Source organism: Amblyomma americanum, chromosome 1, assembly GCF_052857255.1.
Source record: "Amblyomma americanum isolate KBUSLIRL-KWMA chromosome 1, ASM5285725v1, whole genome shotgun sequence".
Lineage (NCBI taxonomy): Eukaryota > Metazoa > Arthropoda > Arachnida > Ixodida > Ixodidae > Amblyomma > Amblyomma americanum.
The window spans coordinates 152,995,661-153,008,372 of NC_135497.1; the positions used below are offsets into that span (position 1 = coordinate 152,995,661).

The 12,712-nt window shown below is 48.5% G+C and overlaps 1 protein-coding gene across 1 annotated transcript in view; it reads left to right on the top strand.

Annotated features, from left to right (window-relative positions):
• The window catches only part of LOC144113963 (annulin-like), a 79,380-nt gene that overhangs the window by 24,852 nt on the left and 41,816 nt on the right, over positions 1-12,712 (top strand). Inside the window, 3 exon segments of the mRNA XM_077647379.1 lie at positions 22-50; positions 52-238; positions 4,550-4,813. Coding sequence (XP_077503505.1) covers positions 22-50; positions 52-238; positions 4,550-4,813 — 480 coding nt within the window.

Sequence of the window (12,712 nt, forward strand, 5' to 3'; positions counted from 1 at the left end):
CCCGACCACTCGGCTGGCCAGGTCCCCTCGCAGCGATCCAGTCGCCGATGGGGGTACGGCCTCTACCGCAGCCGGCAGCCGACGGCTGCGCCACCCTCGGACAGCACTACGTCTGAAGAAATGCACGACTCATTCGAGAGCGGAGTCCGAGACGAGTACAACTTCCTGCGCGAACCCGAGTCCGAGGACTCCACGTTCTACGACGACGATGCCGAACCCGTGCACCTCCCCGAGCAAGGTGAGCACAGCGCTAAAAGCACCCCTTGACAGAATCTCACCGCGAGGTTCCCCGCGAGAGGCGATGATACGCGAACGTCAGCAGGCACGTCTTTTTAGAGGTTCCAGTGACATTTCTCGGGCTAGTTGCATGGTTAATTTCTGTAGTGAGTTCAAACTCCACGAAAAAAAAAAGAGGAAAACCTGCAGATGAAAATACACGCATACAACAAGAACGAGCGCAGACTCCCAGTCTTATTTCAGAAAGCCAGGCGAAGAGAATATAGCAATTTTCACAAGATAGCGTGCAGGTAACAACTTAATGGTCATGAACCGTCGCATCGAACGAAAGATTTAACTGTGGAAGAATGAGGCAACAAAACAAGAAAAAGCGCAGAAAAACCTAGTGAAAAAATTGTCATCAATGAAAACCGACCAGGCTGGCCGAAATATAACAGAAAAGAATGGGGAAGGATATCAATCAGGGACATTATCTTGGCTATACACACGTCGAAGCAGCATCAGGTGCCTTCTGAGCCACATTAAAGCGAACAAGCAAAACCTGACCCATCAAATAAATCATAAACAAATTTACTGCTAGAGCGCATGCCGGCAACAGGCGTGCAAGCCCCGAAACACCTTGTCACCTGTTTCCTAGGGCGCAGCTTTCTTGACGTGCTGCACGATTTTTTGCGTTGCTTTGACTCAGGGTTCGCACGATTGTTATAGGCATTAGCTTTGCCACCTGCGCATAAGCTCTTTGAGCGGAGTGTGTACGAACTGGTCCGTTTTTCGCTTCAATCGCTGACTGGCGCTTCAGCGTGGTGTCTCTTAAAACTTCAAGAACACAGTAACGTGCAGTGCGAACTGGCTGACTTCTGTGATAAAAACGAAAAGGTGATTGCTGGAGGAGACAACAGCAGGCTACCATGATAAGCCCTCGTGCTGCGTCGTAAATGTTTCAAAGCGAGCAGGCGGTAAAGACTTTGCTAACCAGGCCGGGGATCTACACAAATGTATAGCTGCCGCTGTGTTACTCTCCTGCAGACACAACATGCACTTACTCAATAAGTACTCAGCTGAGAATACAGTCCCAGAAGGTAAGTAACGATTACTTGACGCAGCGAGCAGCATGGTTATGTACTTAGCTGACGTTTTGATTTCCCAAGAATAGTTAATAATTTTATTCAACAAGGACTTTGAAATACTATTAGGAAAAGCACAAATTATCAAATGAACACGCAATGACAAGGTTTCGAAAAATGCCTGTTCTAAAATGTGTTTTCGCCTTCCGTTGTTTTGTATCGAAAGCAGGCCAAACGTCGTATGAGTACGCGATTATGGCAGTTCGGATGCGTCGGAAGGAGCTCAGCGCATAACAGCAGCGCGCGGAACTCTGTGGGGTTCAGCGGCCCGAAGCTGGGGGCTATGAGAGACGCTGCAGTGTGAGGCTGCGGGTTTCGACCACCTGGGGTTCTTTAACGCGTGCTAGCACTGCACAGCCCACGGTGATATTTCAATTTCGCCTCAGTCTAAATCCGGCAACCATTATTGTGATTCGATCTCTGGGCCCAGCAGCCGAACGCGAAAGCCAAGACGCAGATGGTTTTCTTTCAGGCTACGATTGTGACGTGGACCGCAGGCTAAATAGCCCGAACTCCCAGTGATCTTATCATACCGCGCTAGAAAGGGCCAGAGAACACACATCAGGCGCACTGTTAACCTGAAAACAGCTACCATTTTTGAATATGACGGCTTGGCACTCGCAGCGAAGGTTGGAATCCAAGCAGGTGCGCGCCTCTCCGAACCATCCTGAGGTCAAGCGCACGGACATGCTTACACAGTGGTTCTGTGTAAGCATGTGTAAGCAAAGAAGACTACAGGGCTTGCTAAATTTCTGTGTCGTGGATTATGCCGGGAATGCGCTCGTTGGCTGGCTTGAAAAGCGGTAGAACAGACAGCGGCTGGCGAGGGTGAGGAAGACGAGCGGACCCATGCGCGCGCACGAGTCACGTGCGCACAATAAGAAAAAAAATCGCGGTGCTGGTGGTGGCTGCGGCGGCAGAGTCACGCGCCCCAGCGGTTCCTTAGGGCCCAGGTCCCAGCCCAGGAAGTCCTCGACATGTAGCGGCACTAAGAGAAGACCAGCAACCCGCCATGCAACGGACAGCCGGGTGTCGATGACGAACCATCCGGAACACAACCTGGACACCACACGGTCCTAACACAGTGAGCTCACGCTCTGGCCAGGTCGGCCGCAGGAGCCGGCGGGGGCTGCCTGAACTCCATGGCTAGTGTTTTCTTACGGCTGAAAAAGATGCGGGCAATCAAAGTAGCGGCGGGCGATGTTAAAAGCCGAGCATATTTGAGTTGCCCGTTAGTGCTGCTGGATCAACTCGAAACAAAAATGCAGGCTTGTAAGTGAATCTAATGGTAATACAGCTTTCTTCTTTAAGGGGTGGCTTGTCTATGTCACAGACCAATACTGTTGGCTTGCAGGTCTTTTTTTACGGCTCGATGGTGCACCAGTTCCAGAAATATTATGGGAAACTATGGCTTCGCAAACTGCCGTTTCGTCTTGTGCCAGGAAAATTGTTCTATGACAAATTATGCCTGACCCAAGATGAAATGTTATGGGTGTCAAAGGGCGTTGCGAACTTTACATTTGGGTACTTTGTGCAGACGTGTATGTGCAGACGTAGCCGAGAGGGGAAATGATTGCACTGAACGAAATATCCATATCTCAGCTATATCTACTTTATCTGCGCTTGCCATAGGATGGCAATAGTTCAAGATAGGGTAGAAGCCACGGCTCTCGGAGTGCAGCGTGAGGGCTGTCATTCACGCGTTAACGTTTAAGATAATTGGAGTACAAGGCTAAGACAAACTGAACACACTCTTTCTTGGGATACGTTTCCAGACCCCTCATATGTGTTAAATGGAGTGCGAGCGTGTCGTGTGGCTTTCATTATCGCCTTGCTTATACATTGTCGTCTCTCTCTGACATCATTCCGGTTAGTTTTTTTTAGCATTTAAAAATAAAAATAAAACACTAATAAGATGCACTTCAAGTAAAGGCCCTCACCCCTTCAGGAGCGCCTCGTGTTCGTGTGTATGCATGCATATGATAGTGATAGCAATTTATAGGTACTTCAATGCAGCCACCGCACTGTAGTCACAGAAGCACTGTGAGAATAAACAAGACGTTTCAGCGAACTCCTCCCGTAATGCAGGAAGGCTACATAATTTTCATAAATAGGCTTTCTGAGGTGAAATGATCGTTTATTCGTTGTCATGGTGGTGATGGTGGCGGTCGTCATAAAATGGGCGATGTGTATTAATCTGCAGTGCTCTTGACTAATATTGGCAAATAACCTTTTTAATTATAGCCGTTAGGCATTTTTTTCTAATTAGCATATTGTAGCAGTTCATCGGAGCATACGATATTATTGGACACAGAAAAAATTAATCGCCTTAGGCACAACGGCGCTAAGAATTTTGGATCCCCGGTACTCGAAAACTGATATGGCTATTAATAACGGCCAACAACTAATCTCTAGTTACAACTAAACGCCTAACTGTAATAGTTAAAAAAATAACTATTACGATTTATTTCATCAGTTTTAGGTTAACACAGTACACCTGTTTTCTAGCGCCCACCATCATTGGTATTGCTATGCTGCAGAGGCACCTATGTCACTCAAAAAGATATTTTTAAGTGTCACTGGCGGGCTTCACTTCAGCACCTTCTACAATTCGAATGCCTCACGAGAGAGAGCACGCAGAAGTGCGCAAAAGTAATCAATTTTAGCTCGCAGTATCCTGCGGAGATTTACACGCACAAGGCACACATGCAAACACTTTGCGTGCTTAGTCCACATATTTTCCACGTGCGCTTGGCATCCGCCTTCTGAAGTTCACACATATATACGCCTACGCATGTAAGCATAAACTGCGTTCTTAAGGCCGGTGCGTTCTACTCCGGCTCTTCTGGTCAGACTCTGCCTTTAAAGATGAGGGACTGCTAATTACACGAGATGGAGTTTTAAGGCTACTAATGGCGTTAGAGAAGCGAAAGGCGGCAGCTTCACACCTATGCGCGCAGAACTGAGTGAAAGATACGCGCATCGTCCCTTCGGTTGTACGACCTCACGGTTGCAGACCCCGACTAGTTGATTTATCCATGCCCGCGACACCGGCTAAACTTACACGTGATTCGCGCAGCATGCACGTAAGAGCTTCGCGCGCTGTCGGTGGGCTCCAAGAGGCCCGCTACGCGCTTCACCGTCGTGACGCGGGGAAGCGGCCCTGACGGGCGAGTCTGGTGGTGCAGCTTGCTTCAAGGAGGACAGCGGCGGCGGCGGCGGTGGCGGCAGCGGAGAGGAGGCGCTCCGGCATCCGCCCTGGTCCGTCTCAGTCGGGGGGCGCTCGTCAGCAGCCAAGTCGACGTCCAACGCAAAGAGCAGCGCCAGTCCGGCCGAGCAGCGCCGTCGGGGAGCCATGGGTAGCGTCCTCTCCTGCTTCCACGGCTCGTTCTCGCCCAGCGAAGCCGAGACCGAGCACAAGCTGCTTCCCGTCGCACCCAAACCACCGGCAGGTGAGTGCTCCGGAACGGCTCTCCGTCCCGCACTTTGTACAGCAGCTGATCGCTGAAAATTGCCACACGCGTGAAACCTTCCACCGTGGGCACGCAACGCTGTCACTGCGGGTGTTTTGCCGCAGGGTTGCTGAAGCAACAGGCAAATACGAGGGTTTAGAATGCGAGCTTGGTTTTCCTCACTGATGTCTCAGGTTACGGTGGCTTTTTTTCCGAACGGGTGGCAACGAACAGGGGATTATGGGATTTTTTATCCAGGGCATCAGGATGCTACTCCGTTTGTAGTCAAGCTGCGCATACTAAGACGGCGGCGGAGAGGAAACCACAGACAGGCGCGCAACAAGCGCTCTGTGTGGGCGTTCCTTCTGTTTGGCTTGGCATGTCGCGCTGTTCGGGTATTAATTTATCGTTTTGAAATCATTTACACTCTATTTTCACGTGGTCACTCCCTTGGTGGAAAGGTTTCGATTGAAAAGGTAATCGCAAATTATGAAGCCGCGGTAGCATTTTCACGCGTTTTTCGTCTAGATCACAGCTGTATTGGAACAATGAGACATACTGGGCCTGCAAAATGACAATTCCTTCACTCCTTTATACTGATGCGAAATTTATGTTGACTGATTATAAAAATGCTACTTTGCGAACCGACTGCAGCATAGTCTGATAAATACAGGAAGTCTTTTGAGAAATTACTCAACACATATACTTGTTTTCTTGTTGTGAGTGAAGTTCAGCTCCTTGTAAGAGTGGTTGTGGCTTCCGCGATACAATTTAACTTGCCGTTGAATAATCTGCGAGTTAAAATTATCCCATGCGCACAAGCCTACATAGCCATTTTATTTAGATTAGAAATGCTCATGTTGTGGTAGAAATCTCAAGCAAGTACTCTTGCATTCGCGGTGACCTGGAAAGGGCGAGGCGTGCGCTGTGCTTTGTGGCAATATAGTATTCGACACATCACAATCTGTGTACAGGCAGTAAATTAACGTGAAGCCCTCTCTTTCCGGGTTACAGAAGGGACTAGTACTTTCTGACACCACTTCCACGTTCCGCACCAAAACCACAACACACGCGCACAGTCTAAGTAGTCTAAACACACTTTCAATATCTTTGTGTCCTGCAGCTTTAACATTATTTGTTACCGCAGTGAGGAATGTCATCTGCGTGTCAAAACTATGGTTTAAATGATCTGAAAAAAAGTAAGTCATTGCTTTTCACGAGCAATGTGTTGAACCGACAGGAGCGTCCTGAGCTTTAATTTCTCTACAACTTACCCCACTTTGGAGCCGATGCTAGAGACCTTTTCACTACCCTCGGATCGAGGAACCGGCTTTTGGACTGTGAGGGAGCGTGGGGGAGCTTAATGCTCCCCACTCTCATGTTCTGCGAGCACAGTTCAGTTATGCCGGCACCCTTCGACCTGTTTACAAAAAGGCCAACACCTACGGGTGTGAACCCGAACTGAACTTGAAAAGAAATAAACAAAAGGAAAATGTGCGATCATCGATTGCAATGAAACTGTTCGCACGTTCAATGTTACGAGAGGGGAAAGTTTATCTCAATCTGTTCTTTTTAATAATCACTCATGAGAAGGAGACATCATTCTGGCATTTTACTTTTCACCTAATTTTCATCTGCAGGACGAAAGAGTGCGCAATTGTTTAATAAAGCAGCCAGGCAGCGGTATAAACGGAAGGCGTTCATGGAGCAGGGCTTGCCTATTTCTTTACAATTTTAGTTGCAGCGGCTGCTTCTAAGAACGGGCTGCCACTCACTCCGCAAACTTTACAGTGTGTTCCGACTTTCTAGACAGATATACTGTTGACTGTGCGCTTCATTACATTGCATGTAGCCAGTGTTCGTTTAAAAACAATAATTGGTAGGCTTTCCTGTAGGTTTTAAGAAAGGAAAAGTGCATATAAGAAGACGCCAACGGTGTAAAAGTGCCGACATTGCTGCAAACAAAGGGTTTGGGAGAAGTCATTAGAGCGACATCTTCCAGCCCCTTTGAAGTGAAATGGTAAAAAAAAAATAAAACGAAAATATGAGGAAAAAAGATACCGCACAGTGCATTTCCTTTCCCCACCGTCGCCGGTGATTGCAGGAGAACGTGGATAACGGCTGAAAGACAAAACATTTTCTTAAGTTACAATATAGCTGGTTACTTGTAGCTTAATTGAACTCACGATATATCTTTTACTTCCCTCAAATTAAAAAAAAGTCGATAAAATTCACTTGAAGCTAAGCCTGGGCTGAGCAGTTTCTAGCATGTCTGCCTCTTTTCACAAAAATTAGTATCTTGAATTCTACATTGTTTGAGAGAAGTTAAAAAAAGCATGCACGTGAACGTCGAAATTCATAGGATACATTTTTAAAGCTGTTTATCATGTCATATCTTCTTTCTGAAAAGCATAATACAAGCCATATTTATTGAGCTCTGTTTTCTTTCTCTTTTTGACGCCACTCCACGTATAAACACTTCGCTTCGCCAAAGGTAAAATATAAAAATAAGTAAACAAACCTCTCAGTCGCGGCTAGTGTAGCTCACCGAAGAGAAAGCTAGGTGGTCGAAAGTACAGGACTTTCACGCGTATTTCTCAGAAGGCATGATCACGTGACGAAGCGACGGCACGCAGTTTCACACCAATATCCTCTGGCTCACACTCACCACCTTTCTGTTTCTCTCTCTCTCTCTTTGCTTGTCTCTTTTCGTTGACTTGGGTGCCCCTCACACGCTTTTACCGAGTCACAGGTTTTCGACTTATCCCTCTTTCTTGACCCCCTTACGAAGCTATCACAGACGGAATTTCCTTCTTTAGGGTTAAATGACACGCAGATTTGCTTTCGTCCAGAAGTTTGTGTCTAACTACAGTACGCGAAGAACATAAACGCGCCCTATAGTCAGTTTATTCACTGCTCTTTTATTTACTTCAAAATAAGGAAGGAAAGTAATTGCGTGCGCTACTAAGTAGGGCCGCCGTATTCTGTAAATTGGCCGTGGTTTTTTTCCGTTTCATAAGTTTCAAAAGTCACGGAGCCAAACCGGCCTGCCCGTGGCCGTTGTTCGGTCGCACTCGTATGCTGGTGAAACAGCCCTGTTAATTTGTTGTCGTGAGCTCATAAAAGACGAATTCCTTCTAGACGTCCTTAATAGCTGAGCTAACTATTGGCAGCGCTTACTGTGTCGCGTCTCGACCAGGGAACTTCAATTTGCAATAGGTGGTGCATGCAACGTTTGCTTGAAAAACAGTAATATGGCCGTAATTTCTCAATATCGAATGAATTATCGAAAAAGTGTTAGCTAGACGGATGCGTGTAAAAAAAAGAATATCCAGAATTATAGTATTGAAAATGCTACCAAAATATCAACATTCTATTATGTTATTTCGCACTGTCAAAAAATTCACAAAATTTCTCTCCTCGCAAAATTTTGCGTGGCTGTAGCTGGAAGTGTTTTATAAGCAGTTCACCGCGATTCAAGTCCTTGAGATACGGAGGTTGTAATGAAGAACGCTTTACTGGCAGGAAGAATTGGTCCTGGAACATTTTTCTTTCTAGCGTGAAGGCTTAACTACATGTTCTTCAAATAAACAATTCCCCCAACAAAAACTAATCTAATGATGTCAAATAGTGGAGTACCTGGAATATAATTGCTAAGTAGCTGCAAAATATAAACTATAGTGGTTTCTAGAGTATTTGAGACGCAGTTTCAGAGCCATAACAAGGTATGGCAAAATCTTGGCATTGGAAACAGATAGTAATGCATGTGCCCGTATCTGCACAAAAGCAAAACTTGCACTCTTAATACTGAAGACAAATTCTGAATTATGTCACTCATCTGTGCTGTAAGCCGTGCCATGAATATAAATGTGTAAAATACATGTATCACCGTTAGCTAAAACGACTGATGTTTTAAGAACCGCGTTCATCTGGTTTTGGTTTTTATGAGGTTTGACGTCCCGAAACGGCTCAACCTATGAGGAACGCCGTAGTCAAAATGCAAGATGTGCCCGCTGCGGCGGGTATCGAACCCGCGTCTTTCGGGCGAGTGCTCAAGCGCCATAACTACTGAGCCACCGCGGCGGCTTATTTGCCTTTCGTCGAAGTGAAAAATTCATTTGCGTCCTCCCTTTTATTTTTTGTTCCGCGTCTGAAGCTCTAGTCTCTTAATAATATATGGCTGAACAGTCAACTTGCCGAGCTTTCCGCTCTGATTCAGTTTATATCTCCGGCGTTTTCTTGTTGATGTAAACAAAACAAAAAACTTTTACAGGAATCTTCGAGGTGGGACAGTTGCTATCGAACTAGCAAATAATTTTTTTTTTCATAACAGACAATCTACATTGAAGTATAATTTCAGACATCTGCACTGCCGCGTTACTTCTGTGCTGCGGAAGATGAAACAAATGTATATATTCGCTCAGTTCGTAAGTATGTACGTGCTGCAAAAAACTTAAGAAATAATAAAAATAAAAACCTGACTATACTTACGGGTATCGTCTCTTGTTATGGCGCTGAAAGTTTTGAGCTTGCTCGAATGTGGCGCAGATTGGGTCACACTTCACTGCAATAAGCGCGTACGGTGCCCATGAGCTTAGCCCTTGTCCTCCGCGCTATATATAGCATGGGCAGCTTTTCCTTACCGTAGGCAGGCTCTCGGTCAATCATCTCTGATTAGCGGCGACGGTGCACACCTGCGATGCGAACCTTGTCCCCATGCGTATTTCAGAGTCACTGCAGTGACGGCATCCACGCTGGCAACATGCAAGCGAAAGCATTTTTAATAAGTCGCAGCTGATGTGCGCGGGCAAGCCGTAACGTCGTGCTGCGGAGACGCTGGCGTGGGCCGCGCGCATACGCGGTCCATGTGGGCGCGAAATTCCTCCGGTCCCTTTTGTTGTGCGGGGACGGATGCAGCGCGCCTCGCGGCGTGCCGAATGGTCCGTCGCACTAGCAGCACGTAGCGCTCGGATTACAGCTATCGCGTCGGGCCTCGGCTGGGACGCGGTGCAGTCTTTTGGCGGCGATGGATTTACGATGACTCGTCTCAACGACACAAGCCAAGAAGATTCGATTTGTTCCGGTGCGCACTTTTTTCCACGCAACTATTGGCGCGCTGGTGCGCAATAGCAATTACAAAAGGCCAGGTATAAAGTGGAATTCCGGCGGCATTTCTCGGTCTGTCACGCTGGAGGTGGCTTTCTTGTGGTCCCCAAGCAATGCTTACGGCTTACGGTAGATTAGATCACGCGCGCGTCTCACGCACTTTCCTCCGGTTCCGCTAATTCGAACGTAGCGCACATACGACCAGTTCTACATGTGGGGCCTCTCAGAAGTTGTCTAGTTAAACTATTTCCGGTAATATTATGGTAGAAAGCACGGAAATCAACATTCACTCCTGAATCTTGTGACGCATTAAAGTTAATCGCGATCAACTTCTCTATTCAAGAGGGTTAATACTAAGTTCTAATCTAGCGAAGAAGGCAAAATAGCCGCGTTTTCTGTCGTATCTACTTTTATTCTAGAAATAACGTACATCCAGTTCATTGCTGTTTGCGTCACCACGCGAAATGAATTCTCGCATACCTGGCGGCTTGCTGCGTTGATTAGACAGGCTGCACAACGCACGGGCGCTCGTACCGTTGTTTATGCGCGTTGGGAGCGGCACGTCCTTTGTTCCAGCCCTATACCGCGCTCTGCTGCCCGTCTCCGGGAAATCCGTGCGGAATATTGACAGTGGGTACGTGATGTTCCGTGTGGCGGGGAAGCCTCACGTTTTGCCTTGGGAACAGTCCAGGTGCCGTTTGTCTTACGTGTTTGAGCGTTGCCGTAATAGCCTTGCGGCGAAAGTGTACACCTCAATGGCCATCAATCCTTATCTTGGATCGTGTGGCGAAAACTCCATAGTAATGAGAATTAAGTGAGTCATGGTGTAGGGACGGGCTCTTGAGGATTCTATGAGAAAAACATGGCATGCAAGGGACGTTGTTTTAATACGGCATAAACAATAAAGCAAGGCATCAGGTCATCCCGCAAAAATCTGGAAGAGAGTTTGTTCGAGTTATGAGCGATGCCGACTTGTCCACTTCGCTCATGTTCCGCCGTTGTGTGGATGCCTTTGCTTTTTACTTTGTGTAGAAACTGCCGCACTAATCTTCGTTCATCAGTGAACGTTGTCACCTTGACAATTTACGTTCAGCGAGTTGCCCCAACTCCCACCATAAACTTCCTCAGAACTTCTTGGAGGCAATAGAGATATGCGAGTTTTTTGAAGAGCGATTATTTAAATTACCACGAGAGGGCTGGGACATGTAAACTTCGAATTTGCCCTGGCTAGTGCTTGGCCGAAAATGTTCATTTCGTTGCGGAACCGTAGCTGCGCCGCGATCAAGGTTATCTGCACACTACACAGCTTTAAGGAGCTATGGCTGAATCCACGGTTTCGCCCAGTCACTAGCTAAGCCGAATGCAGAGTTGACGCTTGCCACTACAGTCGAACCTCGTTATAACGATACTGCTTATAACGAAATAATGGATATAACGAAGGAATGACGACTTCCCTTGGAAGCTCGGTCAACACTGGCTATAACGAGGCTACGACTATAGCGAAGTAATCGCCAGTCCGCTTCAACTTCGGTGCAGCGAGGTTCGAATTTTTTGGTGGCAGATGAATGATCACAGCGTCTCTTTCCCTTCTAGGCGATTTTGAGCACCTCTTCTTTGTCACCAGTGCACTTCTTCCAACGAGACATCCGTTGATAGTGGACTGACGCGCTTGTCAGCAGCACCGTCGGCCGCGGATCGGCTCGCTCGGCCCCGACCGTAATCGCCGCCGCCTAATCACCCGTGTGGGACACGCGGATGACGCGGCCTGCCGCCGCCGCTCGAGCGTCGCGCGCCGGCCTCGCCCACCGCGACAACGGAGGAGGCGCGCGAGGTTTTGCGCGCGCGCGCCGGCGCCCACGTCGACCCGCGCGTGCCGCAATTCCTCGCGCTTCCTGGCGCGGCCGCCGTGTTCGAGCCGCGCGGCGGCTTCCGACGGTCCCCGCGTGGGCGGCGCGAACCTTCAGTGAAATACGGGCGTGAAAGTGCTTTGGCAGTGTTTGGACATTTCCCCCGCGGGCTGCTCGCCATTTAGAAACACTGGCAGGCGCCGGAAGTCGGGGGATCGCCGTCCGTCGAGTTGCTTGCCGCTGCAGGGGACACTCGCGCTTCTTAAGAGCGGCTCACCAGGCAGAGCTCGCGCTCTTCGCCAGGATCTCGTGTCCTCTAGATTCTCTTAAGCCGTCTACGGCAGTTTGTTTTTTTCAGGGAAGGGGGGGGGGGGGGGGGGGGAGGGAGGGGAGGGCTGTTTGCTTAAGAGCCGGGCTCAAAGCGAAAGACGGGTTGCCGCTTTTTCCGCTGAAGGGGCGGAGACTGGTCGGCTCTCTCCGAACCAAGAGAGCGAGAGGGGTGCGCGTGCTGTAGGCGCTAGGTCTTTTCGTGAAACTGAGAGGTCGTCTCAACGCGTGCGCGGCGGCAGGTGGTGGATCGGTTGCGTAACGCTCTGCTTGTGTGTGAGGTTGCCCCATCTCTTCTGTCCTTACCCCCTGCGCACACCGTACGGGATTCCGACGCATTTCGCGCAGGAAATTCCTCGGAAACGCCGCCTTTCTCGCCTTGGAGCGCCGACTGCGAAGCTGCGCGCACGCGTCCCTGGCCCTTCGGGGCGCGCCATGCTTTACAGGTGTCAGGACCTGTTTTCTTTTTTCTCGCGAGACACGAGTAAAGGAACACGAAACGTGTTTTACTCGCAGAGGCACCCAATTCTTGGCATATAGGTGTGCATCTGATGTTGCTTGGCCGAATGCCCCACAAATACGTTCACCCAAACCCCTTGCACTTTTTCTTGTGAAAACA